Consider the following 17043-nt stretch of genomic DNA (forward strand, 5'->3'; position numbering starts at 1 on the left):
GATGAAATACAGTTTAATTTGCATAACTGGGTTAAGTTGGGGCTTAGGTTATGAGTACTATGCTGGGTACAAAGCATGAATTGTGAGTTTCGGGATTTATTGTCATGCTTTTGCATTGTTGGGGTGAATATAAAGTGAAAAATATCTGCAGGACTATAGTCAATCTTAAATGTAATGTGACATTGGTGTAGTTTGAAGACACACTGTACTATATGTTTACAATGGTAATGCTGTAACCTCCTATACAAACTCTCACACAGGTCATCGCCAGAAGTGTAAGGCTGTGCTTGATGCTATTCCATGACTTAAAAAAATACTATCTGTAATTTTAGGAAACGACAACATCAATTCGACAAAGAATGGGGGTTATGACAGTATATTTGGCAGACCCACGAACTTGTTACAAGGAGAGCAATATACTCTTTTCAGTGCATGTTGTAATTTAAAAACATTTTAAAAAAATGATTCAACTAGCTTTATGCTGATCCTACAAAGTTTTCACTGTGCAAGTAAGTGAACGTTTATAATTTCCCTTCAAAGCTAATGTGCATTGTATGAACACATTAACTTGCTGTAAATGTCAACATTAATTGGCATTAAGTTTGAATAAAAATCTTACATACTAGCCCAAAATTCACATAAGCAAGACATTTGCCATATGACATTTTTGTTGTTGTTTATCCTGTTTATATTGCTATGTGACAGTTACGTAATGCAGAACTGAATACAGAAACAGTAAGTTAAGTGGCTTCAGTGATCATAAGCCCAGTCTGTCTCAGAAAATTAACACCTGTGTGCTTTCTCCTTCTCCATTCAATATCATATGTCACCAAGCCCTCTCTTGTGTTGGGTAACTGAGGTTAGTGGGCTAAGATGGGGAGTTTGTCTGTCCATCACAATTTCCCAGCAGCAATTAAAAAAAAAAAAGATACTCCAAATGACCTCTTGCGGCTTTGCACATGTGCAATCCGATGCATTTCAGTATAATAGCCCTGCATTTAATACATTTTATGAAGACAGGCTATCAATATATGAAACATTATGGCAGAACTAAACATTGTAAGCTTTTTAAAGTAAGAATCTATTGCTGGGCTGTTGTGTTGGATTGTAATAGATTATGCAGGCCAGTGTACAGTGCTGCAGCAATGAAGAAATAACAGTTGCCTTGAATAATATATTGGGCTTGAACAGATATTTAGTCACCAGGATGGTATATTGCCACGAATTATTACCATAGAGATTGGGATTTTAAACAGTCCACTTGACCATTTCCATTGAGCCAAATATATGTATATGTATATATTTATATTTATATTTTTGGTGAAATGTCATTGAAATGAGGCTGAGACTAAGCCTTTCATAAGCTCATCTGATGAGGAAAGTTTACATTCATACACACAAGGTCTCCATATCCTCCATATCCATGCATATTAAAATGGAAATGGATAAGTGACATAAATAATTGAATGCATTGTGCATGAAGCATTTGATAAACTATTTAGTTGGTACAGCTTGATGACTTTAGGTCATAAGCTAATTGGAATTTTGTCTAGTGTAAAAAAATAAAAATAAAAAGGAAAAACCCCTCCATCTTGCATTTTCCCAGCATGGTATCTTTTAACATTGTCCCTTCAATGTTGCTTTAAACTGTTTTCTCAGTGGTCTCTGAGTTTGGTCATGATCACTCAGCTTTCAAACTACCTTAAAGCTGAGGAAGCTGAACTGCAGTAAACCTAAAGTTGTTCATTAAAGCAGAATACTGGGCTGTCCTTACTTTAATTATCTCACCCCTCCCTCCCGTGTTCTTAGTCAATCCCTTCACAGCAACACCCAACATCTCTCTTACTTCTTCCTCCTCATCCTTCTGGCCTCAAACATGTCCACATAATCGGGTAAGGTGTAAATAAAACAAACAATACATTTAAAAAAAGAAAAGACCCCACAAGCTTATGAAGTTGGGAACATCTACCCTTTAACCATTCCAACCTTGCACATGACCAATTACTATGGATCCTTCACATTTCTCCCAACTTGAAATTTGGAGGAAAAAACAATGGTCACCCTCTACAGTGTAGTTTGTAGCCAGCAATATCATTACCTTGAAGAAAAGTGATGGATACTTGAATACTAAGGGATCCCCTTCTGCTAACATATTGTTTTGTGGTTGGAGCCACACCCCCTATTTTTGAATAATTTCATGTCCCATGGCTTTATTGCATGATGGTACTGTACATTAAGACCAGTGTCAATAGATGATTTGGTGCCACTTCTGTAAAGGGGGTTTCCCTCTGTGATTCAGTAACATCAATGAAGAATGTCAACTATTTTATTCTGAAACACTGAAAAAATGAATGTTTACTTTAGATATTTTCAACATGATTTTGTACCATGACAAAAAATCAAACAAACCAAGACATTTGAATGTGACTTAGGACAGCTTAAACCTCAAAGACGACACAAGAGATTTCAACTATTTGAACACCTACTAGTCCTTAAAACTTTAGTGCATTGTTACTGATCCTAGGCCAGCATGAAGATGATGAATTGCTTGTCTTATGAAGAAAACAAACATGTGGCAGGTGCTCCGGGGTTCTAGTGGTGGTGCCTCATCTACAAAACTGGCTTTGGCCCCAGTCTTTCTCTCTGAATCATTTCTATTTGTATGTTTTTTTTCACTAACACTCTTCCCCCTAATTTCAGTTGAATCTAGTTGTATATGTGGTACGCATAAACCTGTCTGTGTTTCTGTTTGTGTGTATATATCTGTGTGCTTCTGTCCTTAACTCTGTCTCCTCTTACCTCTGTGTGTTATATATGTATATGTGGGTCAACTGTATACGTGTCTGTGTTTTTTCTCTCTTTGTCTCTCTGTCTGTACGTTCAAGGGAAATGTTAAGTATGGGCCCGGAAAAAGATGTATGCAGTGACACAATGTTTAAAGCGGGAGTAGAGATAATGGACTAAAAAAATAGGCCAATGTGAAATCCAAGTAATTACAGAAAAATTGCACAGCACATAATTATACCATTTTTACATTAATATTAAAAAAAACATATAGACAGTAAAATCTGGTCCATGCTGCTTGTGAACATATGACACAAACTCACAAAACCATCAGTTTAGCCAGTTCAACCAATAAAGTCTGATTATACTACGATAGGGGTTAACAACACTAATGGCCGATGGGGAGATTCGAAGCAGTCAGGAGAGACTCATACACATCCAGATAGGGCCTTCATTCAATTGGTGGAAATCAAACGGCACTCCAGATAGGCTCAGCAGTCTCATTGGAGATGTTTATCGCTCTTTTAATCTAATTAGTCTGGTCTGAGGGCTGCTAGTGTCTTGGACCGCATGTGCCACTGTCCTACACATTTCTGCAGCAGGACTGAGCTTTATGTCCAGACGGGCTTCCACGGCAAAGACGCTTGTGTGATATCTTACAGAGTTAGGCTAGTTTAATGCAATATGTTGACATTTTGAGATACTGTAATCTTTGTTCTAATGGACATGGTGTGTTTAAATTTGTTTATGTGTGGGCACTCTGGTCTTTCAGTTAAAACTGAAAAAAGGCATTTTTAGGAGTCCTCATCAATAGTAATGTATGCACTGACATATAACTGAAATAAGATTTCAGCTAATTGATTACATGTGGCAAAGGCTCAACATATTTCATAATGTAGTTAGGGCACAGCGATCTGAGGACCAACTTTAAGTTTAAACTAGATTGGAAGAGTTTGGTGGAATTAGGATACAATGTATTAAAAATTATAATGCACTTAAGCAATTAATATTAATTAATTATCTGGTATTTTGCAGCCGAAATAATAACACCAGTAAACACTGCTTCCAGATTGGATGCATGACTTGTAGACCCATAACTAATTAAATGTCAGTGATGAAGTCAGTTGTTTGGTGCTGTGTTTTAGACACACTTTTTATCTAAATTATGAGTGTAGATGTTAATTTGCATACGTGTGTTTAATCAGGTACCGGTAGTCTATGGGTGGGAGGGTTGATCTAACAAGAAGCAGGCCTTGTGTCTTCTTTTCTCTCTGTCTCTCATATGGATGTTTTCCCCCGAAATCTCTCTTTCTCTGTGTCCCATTCTGTTTCTTTCTTCTCCCTTTGTTTCGCTGTCTCTCACTCCTTTCTCATCTCTCCGTCTGGACCATCAGGAGCGGCGGCGGGTAAAGTTCTCTTTCTTTAACCTCCTCCTTTCTTCTTCTGCACTCTCTGTGCCTGTTCTTCTGGTCACACATCTGTTTCCTTTTCGTCCACCCTTCATCACTGCTGACTTCTGTACTTGTCTGACCTTCTCTGTTTCCATTGTTCACCATGGAAGAGCTCTAACTGAAACACAACTAAACCTCAAGTTGACTCAAGTCTTCAACTGATTCACACAAAAAACATTTGATATTTTATTATTAATTATTAATTCTATTTTTCAACACACACCCATACACATATGTGCGCTCTTAAACACACAAAATCTACATGCACACAACCACCAGCAGTCTACCATCTGCTATAACAGCTGTAAGACACATGCAGCTGTACATACAGCTGCCTTCTCCCCTAAGGACCACTATCAATGACTTTTTGCCTTTAATCTGTTCACCCTGACCTTTATACTGGATATGTGTGAAATTCATAAAAATCAGGCTCAGGAGTTAAAACCATTGTAATTTTTCTAGATGCTGAGAAGTTAGCCAGTTATTTCAGAAGCAGGTTATTATTTTTCTGCTAGCCAGCTTTTAGTATCTGTTTAGTACTATATTCTTTAGATTATCTTTATATATTTAGTGTAGCACTAAGTGTGTTAACTGACTCACTTGTAGTTCTTAAATTTGTGAAGTTTTATCTTTTTTGAAGAGCATTCAGTGCAACTGAAACAAAAGGTTTGAGTTATTTGTTACACATGCACCAAGAAAGCCAGCATCAAAGTGTTTAAAAGAAAGAGGTTTAGCTCAGCATTTCATCAAGAAATGCTCGCTAAAATATCTTTGTCTTTGCCAGAAGGCCTACAAGACAAGATTCCATGCTGTTTGAACAATGCTGTGAAACCAGCCCATCCTAGTGGTAGTTTGGAGTTTATAGTAATTGAGCCATCAAAAGAGAGAGTTTGACTGTCCATTCACGTTTTTGCCACTTTTTGACACATATTGATACTTCCTAATTGTAACATATGTTTAAATCTTAAGGAGTTATTTTTTTCCTTTTTAACTATCTTGATGGGGAATATTTCCAAGCTGTCAATATGGTACATAATGTATGTTATATAGGAGAGCATTTAACTGTACCCAACACCACTCTAACAAGGCTTCTGTTAGTCAGCTGCTAACAGAAAATGTTGGGTTGTTTATGTCTCACTGACACCACGACTAAACTCTCTCTGCAAATGTCTCTGTGTAGAATAGAGTTCTCCGTCACATCAAACTGCTGCTTAACAGAAGATATATTGCAGCATGGATAGCAAGGTTTCAATGCAGCATGATTATGTATCACCATTAGCTGGGCATGTGCAAGCCAAGGCTTTAGACGTCTCTGTAAAGCATTGAAATACATTGCAGTGTATTAAACGTTTAAAAGTGTAGCGACTAGATAGCATTCGGACAGGAATGATATCAGTTGTTCCCATAGCATGCACTGTAGTTGTAAAGTACCACCTAACTTTAGCATGTAGCTACGGTGCTAACCCCACACTCAGAAATAAGGCTAAAGTGTAATATGATAGCAATGCTGCATGTGTTATGTATTTAACCCAGACGCAGTTACTCATTTTGAGTTAACTCGGACACAAATACCATTAAGGAATGGCTGCCCACTGCCATTTTGGAAACAAGAGGACTAAGCCTGTCATATCCCAGTGAAGTTGCTGACTCTCCTAATTGTGTGTATGTATGTGCGTGTGTATGTGTACAGGGGGAGCAGTAAGGGAAAAGACATCAGCACCATCAAGTCTCTGAGGGTACTGCGAGTGTTGCGACCTTTGAAGACTATAAAACGTCTTCCCAAACTGAAGGTATGTTTATGTTGAAAATGTTTGACCATCTAATAGTCTCTTTATTTTTAATGCAAATCTGCCTCCAAACAGTACAAATTGTGACACAGTGAACTATATTTTAATGTTTTCTTCTGTAGTATTCAATGTAACAGTGAACGACCAAAATACACAAATAATCTAAAGCCTACATGTTTCTTTCATACAATAACTGCCATCTCACCTTCTGCCTCCCTTCTCTTGATCCTCAGGCGGTGTTTGACTGTGTGGTGAACTCTCTAAAGAATGTGCTCAACATCCTGATTGTGTACTTACTCTTCATGTTCATCTTCGCTGTGGTGGCTGTGCAGCTCTTTAAGGGGCGCTTCTTTTACTGCACTGATGAATCTAAAGAGTTTGAGCGCGATTGCAGGTCAGAACATACAATTTGTGCTAACTTACCATGACTGGTGAGAATGTTTTGGCCTGTCTTAGTATTAGGATGCGCCCCTTCATGCATAACAATTGCCTCATATGGTTTTAGAACAGTTTAATTTTGTTCTGCCTTTTTTGCGTCTTCTGTATCTACTAAGAAACACAATTGTAGCGAAGTGTCCCCTTTATGCATGTGTTGACAATGTGGTATGTGTATTTCAGGGGCGAGTATCTAGTCTATGAACGTGATAACGAAGTTAAGGCGCAGAAGCGGGAGTGGAAGAAGTACGATTTCCACTACGACAATGTGGCTTGGGCCCTTCTTACCCTCTTCACCGTATCTACCGGAGAGGGGTGGCCGCAGTGAGTATACATACTGTCATACACACATGCAGCATGCATGCTTTCTGACAACATTTAACGTCCCCCCGTTCCACCTCTCTTCCTTTTCAGGGTGCTGAAACATTCAGTGGATGCGACTTATGAGAATCAGGGCCCGAGCCCCGGATACAGGATGGAAATGTCCATCTTTTACGTGGTGTACTTCGTGGTCTTCCCCTTCTTCTTCGTCAACATCTTCGTTGCTTTAATCATCATCACCTTCCAAGAACAGGGAGATAAGATGATGGAGGATTATAGTTTAGAAAAGAATGAGGTGAGGAAGGATTAAACGAGTGAAGGAGGTTGCAAATAAAGAGTATTGGGAGTGTGACTGTAAGAAGGAACATTATAACTGGTAGAGAAGAAGGGAATGGATGGAAGAAAGAGGGGAGATCATGGCATCTTTTGTTGTTTTCTTTTGCAGAGAGCCTGCATAGACTTTGCTATTAACGCCAGGCCTCTGACCCGCCACATGCCCCAGAATAAGCTGAGCTTTCAATACAGAATGTGGGAGTTTGTGGTGTCGCCGCCATTTGAATATACTATCATGGCAATGATCGCCCTGAACACGGTTGTACTGATGATGAAGGTAAAAGTTTACATTCTACAAACATAGAAACAGTAATGCTCATATAAACATAAACACACATCAACAAACCATTGACTTTGGTTTCTGAAGTCAGCATCTCTCTATTTTTGTACTTTTATCTCTTGCTGTCTCACTCTCAGTTACAAAACATAAAAACTCATTAAGTTGGATTGATTCAGATGTTGCTATTTCTTGTGATGAACACATTTTAATGAATATGTCTGACTCTCCACTGGATGAGCTGTTTGTCTCTTTATATGTCTTTATACTCGCCCCTTGTTTCTGTCCCTGCTGGTCTGTGTGTGTGTGTGTGTGTTTGTGTTTTTGTGTCTTGTTTGTGTGTATGGCAATCCATTCTGTCAAATGTGTGCATGTGTGCGCTGCCTGGGTGTGTTTGTTTATAGTACGACGGAGCTTCTGAGACTTATGAAGGTGTGTTAGCCAACCTGAACATAGTGTTTACATCCCTCTTCTCCATGGAGTGTGTACTCAAGATCATCGCCTTTGGAGTCCTGGTGAGTGTGTGTGTGTGGGTTTCTGTGTGGTGGGTGGGTATATATTGCCAGTGTATGACCAAACTGTCTGCTTGATATCCATCTTGTAAAACAGTTCAATGTTAAGTTGTTGGGTGATTATATCCTTAAAGTTGTAAAGGTTTAGTAGGTAAAGACTAAGCAATTTTGCTAAAATGTTAAGACTCATGCCTGATAACCTTAAATAGCAAGCTGAAAAAGATGTCAAAAACAATTGAATCTGCTAATGAAATGCTACCTAGCTTCATATGGTTCATCCCAACCTTTCTGGTTATTGAGTTAAATATGTGTATATATACACATTGGCTGTCTTGCATTGTTGCTCACATATTTTAAGAAGCTGTGGGGGAATGGCAAGCTAGAGACATACCATTATCGGTAAAAAAGAAAACTGCCAGAAGTCAGCAGTAAAGTGTGCAGTCATCTGAACTGCAGAGGAATGGGAGGTAGGCGGTGAGAGGGGAGAAGGAAATTGATGGAGGAAATAGTTTCGGGATAAATGCTGGGAGAGAGAGGGAGAACAGTAATAATTAGAGGAATGAGAATGAATGACAGCTAGGCGGTAAAAAGAAGCTAAGATTACGGAGAGGGTGGAGATTAAGCGTTATAGAATCTGCGAGATTGCACTCAAACACTCCAGAAACACACAGTGCTCTCTGACACACACTGTATTTGTACAATCGTACACACAAATAACACAGGGACTGGGTGGCGTCTGTGTGCGTCAAGGTGGTTTATTTTAATAGCCTCCTCCTTTGTTCATTCTCTGTCCCTCCACTTGTCTAATGCACAGTTTGGCTGCAGGCAATATGTGGGAGAGCAAAAGAAGCAGACATCCCTCATCAGCATTTGTGCTCACTATCCCACCGTTTTTCTCTTTGGAAGTAAAAAGATTAAGAAAGCCAAGAGAACTTTTATGAAAGTATGAGTTTGTGTGGGTTTTGGGTTATGATATACAGTAAGTGACATTTGATGACTGGTGTAGTCCTCTGATGCAGTACAATTTGTCCCCGACTTGTCTGCTGGAATTCTTCCAGCATGCCGTCCCTGATGGTCCATTTGTCTCATCTGATTTCTTTCCTGTCCCTGTCCAACAATGAAATATCTTTTTTTCCCTCTTTCTGGTTCTCTTTCTCTTCTGTCATTCTCTCTATCCCCCCCATCCCCCCCACCCCTTGCCCCACTCTTTACCTTTTATTCCTTTCATAACTTTCTATTCAAATGTTGTCCATCTTTGCTTTATATATTTTTCTTTGCTCATTTCTTTCTTAAATTTATATCTGTCTTAAATTTGCCCATACTTTCTTTTATTAATTTCCCTACTTCCTTTGTCTACTTCCCTGGCACATCTACGTTCTTCTGCATTTTGCTGTCTCACTCTCATTGTGTCGCCTCGTAACCCTCTTCCTTTTTCCACCTTCTGTGTCTTCTCCTCCTTTCCTCCTTTGCCTCTTTCTCTTCTATTTCTTCTCTTTGTTTGTCTCCCTCTTGTCCTGTTCTCAGAATTATTTCAAAGATGCCTGGAACATTTTTGACTGTGTGACCGTTCTGGGCAGCATTACTGACATTCTGGTCACTGAGCTTGGGGTAAGTAGCAGGATCTAATACGTGTGTTTACGTGTATGTTTGAGAGCTCTGTACTGACTTGAAATGGAAGCTGCAGATACATGATATTGTATTTGCAGTGTTTGTTTAGTGTATGTTTTTTGAGCCATTATGAATATTTGTTAGCTAAGCTTCAGCATGTGTCCATAGGCTTGCACATCTGTCACATTATCTAAAAAACATACAGTAGACAAGACAAGGAGTTAGGGGAGAGCATGAGTTAGAGGCCACTGTCTTGCATTGCTCAGTCATGCATGAATGACTCTTGAAAGTCTTATATAATTGCCCCAGATGGTGGGACGACGAGAGACCAGTGACTGTTAGCCAGCACTAAGTCACTGACAGCAAGGCAGGAATCATGTTGATGCTCTGTAGTGAGCCAGCTCCTCCAAACAACCAAATAACCAATGAAATGATGAGGTTGCAGCACAGGAGGCCAATAGCATTTGAATCAGACATCTGTAAGTTACTACAGCTGGTGTTGCCTTAAAGGCCCACCAGACATCTGACCAGTGAACAAACAATAAAAGCAACTGGACAAAAAAAAATAAACACCTGACTAATAATGATTTGTTATGGGTCTAGTTTATTTTATGTTTAAGTTTACAATTTGACTTAGCTGGTTTAGGTGTTCTTTTCGTCCAAAATTAGGCCTCCAATAGTGCAGCACAATCAACAACAGTTACATCAACAACAGAAAGCACTATAAAGGGAAAAATGAAACAAACTGAGAACCTTAATGACAAAGGTTTTTATTTGCCAGACTGAGGAAGCAAATGGCCATGAAACTGAAAAATATGTTGACTAGTCTTTATGTTTGTGTGCATATATCATGTTTGTATGAGTGTGTGCATATATCTGGGGGCAGTGTCACTTTAATTCTTAAGGTTTTTCAGACACAAAATTGGTTTGTGGTGGTGTTGCATACAAAGTCAATAGAAATACTTGAGTGGGTGCAATTTGACACAATCTTCTTAAGGTATTGGTTGTTTGAAGCAAATTATCTGCAAGAATAATGCAAATTGAAAATTTGCATCTCCTCCTGTCTGAACACACCTTAAGAGTTTCCTTAATGTACTGAACATATACAGAATTACAGGTAGACCTGGTAGAAATGGAAGACAAACCACATTTAATCAAGTATCATCCTCCTTGGATAGCTTTGATCCAAAGCATTTCAAAATAGTATATCTAAGAATGTCAGACTCAGATTTACAGGAGCTATTTGCTATTTACTATTCATGCAGTATTTTCCACAGTGCACTGTACCTACCAGTTCTGTCTGCGGAAGCAAAGGATACCAATGACTCAAGCATTACATTTACCAGCCAGATTAATACTTATCTTTCAGTGACTGGTTGGTCTGTATATTACACATTATACATTCATGTTTATTCTTTTAAAATCTGTACAGTCTCCTAGTTGTCTTGGTCCTTGGTATTCCTGCTGTATGGATGTACAAAATCTGCAGACAGAATCCTGCTGCTGTATTAACTTGTTTCTGTAATGACTATTGATTTTTTTCTTGTTTTTATCTTTTTACATGCTTTCTTTAAATCGTCCACAAACTTAACGACGATCTACTGTAATCTACTTCGCCCCGCCCCCCTTCTCCCCCCAACACCTACTACTTCCTGTGATTCCGTCCAATCAAAATGCACTATGAATCCTCTGTGTCCACCCATGACAACCGGCTTGGTCAAACTCTCTGGTTGTTCTTCGAACCAACCAAAAATCCAAAAATTTTGCTGCTATAAACCATATGTCTGCAACATCCACATGTAGATGGTTTGTAATTTTTTGGAGATCTTATTTTACTGCATCTGTTTTAACTGCATCCCAGCCAGTGTTGTGAAATGTGCATGTTTTGCTTGACCCCCACTACCCAGAATCCTCTAATTAAAGTGAGCTCTAAATTTGCAACATTTTAATTGGTTGCCAAGTCTACTAGCCCCTCTACCAGTCACTGTATCACTTTCTATATTTTATTCAGTCATAAATCCTACCAATACTGTATATCCTTTACTAAGAACTAGGGTTCAGTTTGTAAAGGATTGGACTGTATAAACTGGAATAGATTGCTACATCTATCCTTCGAGATTAGCATTCATTGAATGCACAGACATACACGCATACACATACACATACACATACACACCCACACATATGACAGTGACTGGGGGAGTGTTTCCAGTAACAGCGACAGAGTGAGTCTAAAGCTTTGCCTGTGGCAGAGAGAACAAATGATGCATGCTGCCCCTTGCATGTCTTTGGCAGGAACCCTTATTTTCACAACTCTCACACACACAAACACACACACACACATGCACGCACATGCATACGCACGCACACACACACACACACACACACACACACACACACACACACACACACACACACACACACACACACACACACACACACACACACACACACACTCACACACATAAATGTTATACATGCTGTATTGTAGGTGGAACCTGCATGTGCCTGCTGCCACTCCCTTTTGAGTACTTCAAGTCTCAAACTGCAATCTTGTGTTCTTTACTGTGGTAAATGGTTGAAGAACTTTATATTACAGATTTTGTATTAATGTACAAATGTCTCGTGCCCCCATTTGATATACCATATGTAATCAGAATATTAAGGCTGAGAATAAATTAATCATAATACATTCCCCTTAGATATAATGACCTTAGTTGTCCTTCAACCATTCTCTTGTTCTTATTTGACTGTGACATCACAACAGTATGTCACATGACTTTGGCAGCCAATCCTATTTATCCTATTTGATGGGGCATAAGCTGCCATCTTCTGTACTGCTTTGTCTTGTATTAGTGCACATCTGCATGCTGTGGACTTGCTTCATTTAAAATATTGTATGTTTTGCCTTGAGAGAATTAGTGCATTTGGTTGTCTTTCCAAGAAAACGTCCTGACGTCCCTGCACTCTAACTACTCACCACTCCTACCACAATGACTACTACGTAACTCAATTTGGATGAAACTAGTTAGATTTGGATGATTTCCTTCCCCCCCTTGTGTTGTTTTGTTTGGTTAATGAAAAGCTTGTTGGAGCCTTGCCGTTTTCAGTTTGGTTTGCTTTGACTTGTTTGGCTCCTGGTTCTTTCATTTGTATTAAGTTTGAATCTCCTTCAGTTTGGGTTTGACTGTTTTTTCCTATAAGTTTTTAATGTTTTGGTTGTGTCAGGAAAATTGCTTGCACACTTTGCCCTAAAACTATTCTCCCTTTATTCCAACCCCGAATCCCTCTATCCTCCCTCTTTCACCTGTCTCCATTGTTTCTTTTCTTTTCCAATCTTCTCTTATTCTCTCTCTGGTCATGTTGTGGCGGTACTATAGAATAATTTCATCAACCTAAGTTTCCTGAGGCTGTTCAGGGCAGCTCGTCTCATCAAGCTGCTGAGGCAGGGAGAAACCATCCGCATCTTGCTTTGGACCTTCGTTCAGTCCTTCAAGGTTTCCACCTAGTTATTCAAAATATCACATATACACACAGACATATATTAAACACATTCACATGTATAAATTACAGACACATCCAATATTTACACTTTCTCATTAAAGTGAATGGGAAGTTGAGTCCAAACTTTTGACTTGTACTGTATATACACATAACAAATGCCCAGTTGCCATCTCACATATGTACACTGTGTTCACATGTATCAAACTTAATACCAGATGATTCATTTGTCTTTCCTCAGGCACTGCCTTATGTCTGCCTCCTCATTGCCATGCTGTTCTTCATCTACGCCATCATTGGGATGCAGGTGGGTGAGAGTCTCAACCTAAAGATTACTACAATGCTTCAGGGATACATTAAATATATTTTACAGGATAATGATGATGAGCAGAGGGGTGAGGTAGAGAAGGAGAATGAGGATGGTGATAATGGTGCGTAGGGGGTAGAGGATTATTGTGAAAGTTGTGACTATGGGGTGTGTGTGGAAAAGGTTTCTCAGTATCTGCAGCACTGCTTTAGTGATATTGAACACCAAAAGGGGGACTGATGAACAATTATCGGCTGGTTTTCAGTGTTAACAGTGTGATTGTTTTCACAGCTGTTTGGGAATATTGCTATTGAAGAAGAGACAGAGAGTGCCATCAACCAGCACAACAACTTCAGGACCTTCATACAAGCTCTCATGCTTCTTTTCAGGTGCCTATGTGTGAAGATGTGTGTGTGTGTGTGTGTGAATAAATCTGTATGGAGTATATATTCATTTGTTTGCACTGATATTTCCAAGTAACCATCAGAAACAAACTTGTAATAGTTTTTTGCAAACTTTATTCTGGAAAAATCCTTCATACAATTATGTGTATGTTATGTGTTTGTAGGAGTGCAACAGGAGAGGCGTGGCATGAGATCATGCTATCATGTCTGGGTGGTAAGGATTGCGACGTCCTGTCAGGGAATACAGAGCCTGAGTGTGGCAGCCAGTTTGCCTACCTCTACTTTGTCTCCTTCATCTTCTTCTGCTCATTCTTGGTGAGCACATTTCTTGATCCTGTACCATTCAAATGCATAAAACATATAAAATATGGGTTGTATGTTGCATACATGTGGAAACATGTGAAACAACTTGTTTGTGTGTGTGTGTTCATATGTATACATGTGTAGATGCTGAATCTGTTTGTAGCCGTCATCATGGACAACTTTGAATACCTGACTAGAGATTCTTCTATACTGGGACCTCACCACCTGGATGAGTATGTCAGGATATGGGCCGAGTATGATCCTGCTGCCTGGTGAGTGGTAAAGTGTGTGCGCCACACACACGCATACACATACATACACACTCATTCAAAGATACACAAATGTAATTTTGATTTAATCATATCGTTAATCTTCTCATATTTTGATGGTTTTTGCTTTAGTAGTCCATGTAAAATCACACAAACACTACTTAAGATGTCACACTCAGACACATCAAATACCTTATTGCCTTATTGTATGTTTCTTGTGCGTGTTTTAATATGCTTGTTTACGCAGAGCAAGGCCCAAGCAATGAAAGCAGTAACTTCTCAACAATGCCACAACTGTTTGTTTTTTATTTGTGTAAAACCACAGCAGAAGGTATTTTAAATGGTGTAGAAAACACAGAAAATAAACAAAATGCAAGTGTCAACACGTTATTAGAACATCATTTGCTAGCAAAACAGCTGCAAGAGGGTTGTAACGGACCTGAGTATAACCTCATCAGGCATCTGGTTATCTCACTCACACCGCACAACCCCTCCTTCTCCTCAGCTTCCTCCCCTTTTCTATAAAGTGTCCTAAAATATCCTCCCACTCCTTCTCAAACCTTCTCCCACTTCTGGAATCTGCATATCGCCAAAAACTTAATATGGTCTACACTTTAAGCAAAACCTCCCCTGTACGACTCTGTAGTGTAAATGTTTACTGTAGACATGCCAAGTTTCATGGTATCTGTATTCCAGTGCTCGTGTGTTGGCCTCATGCTGTCCTGTAGACTGCACCTAGACTACTTTTTTAAACAGGGGCAAATGGGAAAGAAAGGGAAAGGAAAAAGAAAAGACAATGAATGGAAAAGTAATGATAAGTTTTACAGGAAACATAACTGAGGGACACATTTTTCATTGGAAAATTGAAAGACATTTTAAATAGTTAATTGCAGATTATCAAAGGCTTAACTTCTCTGCTAGCGTTCTATGTTATGTATGCCTTAGAAGTCTATATAGACATTTTAGAACACCTCTTAACTCTTAACTAAAAATGTGGTGTATATTGGGAGAAAATAGTTTGAAACTAACATGCTGTTTTTCAACTACAACCTTACCGACTTACTTATCAGATGGACACCACTGCACCGGAAACAAAGACACATGACTAACATTGAACACATATTTAAGAGGGAGGGGATCTGAACACCACAAGCTGCTATTAAGCACTTAGCTGTTTACCAAGCACATGCTTTTCTACTCAGTTAGCATTTCCTTAATTACATCGTGCACACATCCAGTTAGTGGTTTATCTGGAGAGAAGAAGGAAAGGAGTGTTGGACTCAATGAAGAGAAAAAAAAACACTGAATGAAGAAGACTTTGGAAAAGTGAAACTGTATTGGCAGTGCTAAGGACCACATTTAACAATGTGCTGCATGCAGTAAAGTGTTGTGTTTACTAATTGTGTGTGTGTGTGTGTGTGTGTGTGTGTGTGTGTGTGTGTGTGTGTGTGTGTGTGTGTGTGTGTGTGTGTGCGTGTGTGCGTGCGTGCGTGTGTGTGAGATCATGTTTGGGTGTAGAGTGTGCATAAATGCATTGTGGTGTAGATGTGTCTAAATAGTCTGTTATTTACAGTAAACATATTGTAGAGTATTTTCAGATACTGTGTACTTGTCAATCTTGTGATTTTGTGCTCTTCCTCCTAATGTTCTCTCTTTCTGGATGTGTGTGTGTGTGTATGTGTGTTTTCCTGTGTGTAAGTGTGTGTTTCTTAACCCTCATGTATTCTTCTTGCAGCGGGCGCATTCATTATAAGGACATGTACAGTTTATTACGAGTTATCGACCCGCCTCTCGGCTTAGGCAAGAAATGCCCCCATAGGGTGGCCTGCAAGGTTTGACTTCCATTCAAACAAAACCTCTCAACCACACTTGCTAGCCACAGCATCCAGGAATGGAGTGAATGCCGCTTTATTTATTTATTTCTTTTTCATCTCTATTTTACAACTTCTTTTCCACCATTATCGACTTGCATTCTGAAATGCTGAGAGAATGTGCGGGACAATGCAGACACCCAGAGAAGCATGTGAAATGCACTAAGTGAAATGAAAAAAAAATCCACGTTAAGACATATATTACATTGTAAAATAAATCATTGTTTTTTTCAATGAATATTCTTTTTTTTTTTTTTTTTTTTGTTCTTTTTTCTTTTTGCTTGCTGTGGAGCCATTGCTATAATGTAGCAAGCTACGGTTGCCCACTGTAGTGTTGCATTGTTCTTGGTTTTTGGGGGTTGGGGGAAAGACAGAAACTGCATTGACATCCCTTCCTCTTCCTCCCCTCTTCCCCATCTGAGCAGGAGCAGCTTGGTGCCTGCTGTCAAGCTCTGCCCTGCTCTTCTATGAAAACACACACACACACACACACACACACACACACACACACACACACACACACACACACACACACACACACACACGTCCAGCATATACATACACCTTTGTCCTGCTTGTGCAGAATTGTCTTCTGATGCTTAAAGAGATAATTTACCCCCTTTCTTTTTTTTGACATGACAAACTCTGAGAGTACTGTAGCTTATAGAAAAGCCGCACAGTCAAAGTCTCTCTCCAAATTAGACCAATAACCTTGTCTTTTTTGTTGTTTTGTTCTTTTACTTTGTTTTGGTCTTTTTTCCTCTTTCTCCCCTTTTCACTCTCTTTCTGACACTGATTCACTTCTTTCCTTTTCAAGTCTACTCCCTCTAAATCTTTCTCAATATCTCTATCTCTCCCTTTTTTGTGCTTTGTTAACGGG

The 17043-nt window shown here is 39.2% G+C and overlaps 1 protein-coding gene across 1 annotated transcript in view; it reads left to right on the top strand.

Annotated features, from left to right (window-relative positions):
• Positions 1-17043, top strand: part of cacna1aa (calcium channel, voltage-dependent, P/Q type, alpha 1A subunit, a) — a 72168-nt gene that overhangs the window by 38531 nt on the left and 16594 nt on the right. The window contains 15 exon segments of the mRNA XM_062438700.1: positions 4182-4190; positions 5926-6025; positions 6256-6416; positions 6641-6781; positions 6872-7073; positions 7224-7388; positions 7793-7903; positions 9425-9508; positions 9818-9820; positions 12889-13005; positions 13251-13316; positions 13608-13705; positions 13885-14035; positions 14168-14295; positions 16028-16124. Coding sequence (XP_062294684.1) covers positions 4182-4190; positions 5926-6025; positions 6256-6416; positions 6641-6781; positions 6872-7073; positions 7224-7388; positions 7793-7903; positions 9425-9508; positions 9818-9820; positions 12889-13005; positions 13251-13316; positions 13608-13705; positions 13885-14035; positions 14168-14295; positions 16028-16124 — 1633 coding nt within the window.

This window comes from Scomber scombrus, chromosome 18 (assembly GCF_963691925.1).
Source record: "Scomber scombrus chromosome 18, fScoSco1.1, whole genome shotgun sequence".
NCBI classification, from domain to species: Eukaryota; Metazoa; Chordata; class Actinopteri; order Scombriformes; family Scombridae; genus Scomber; species Scomber scombrus.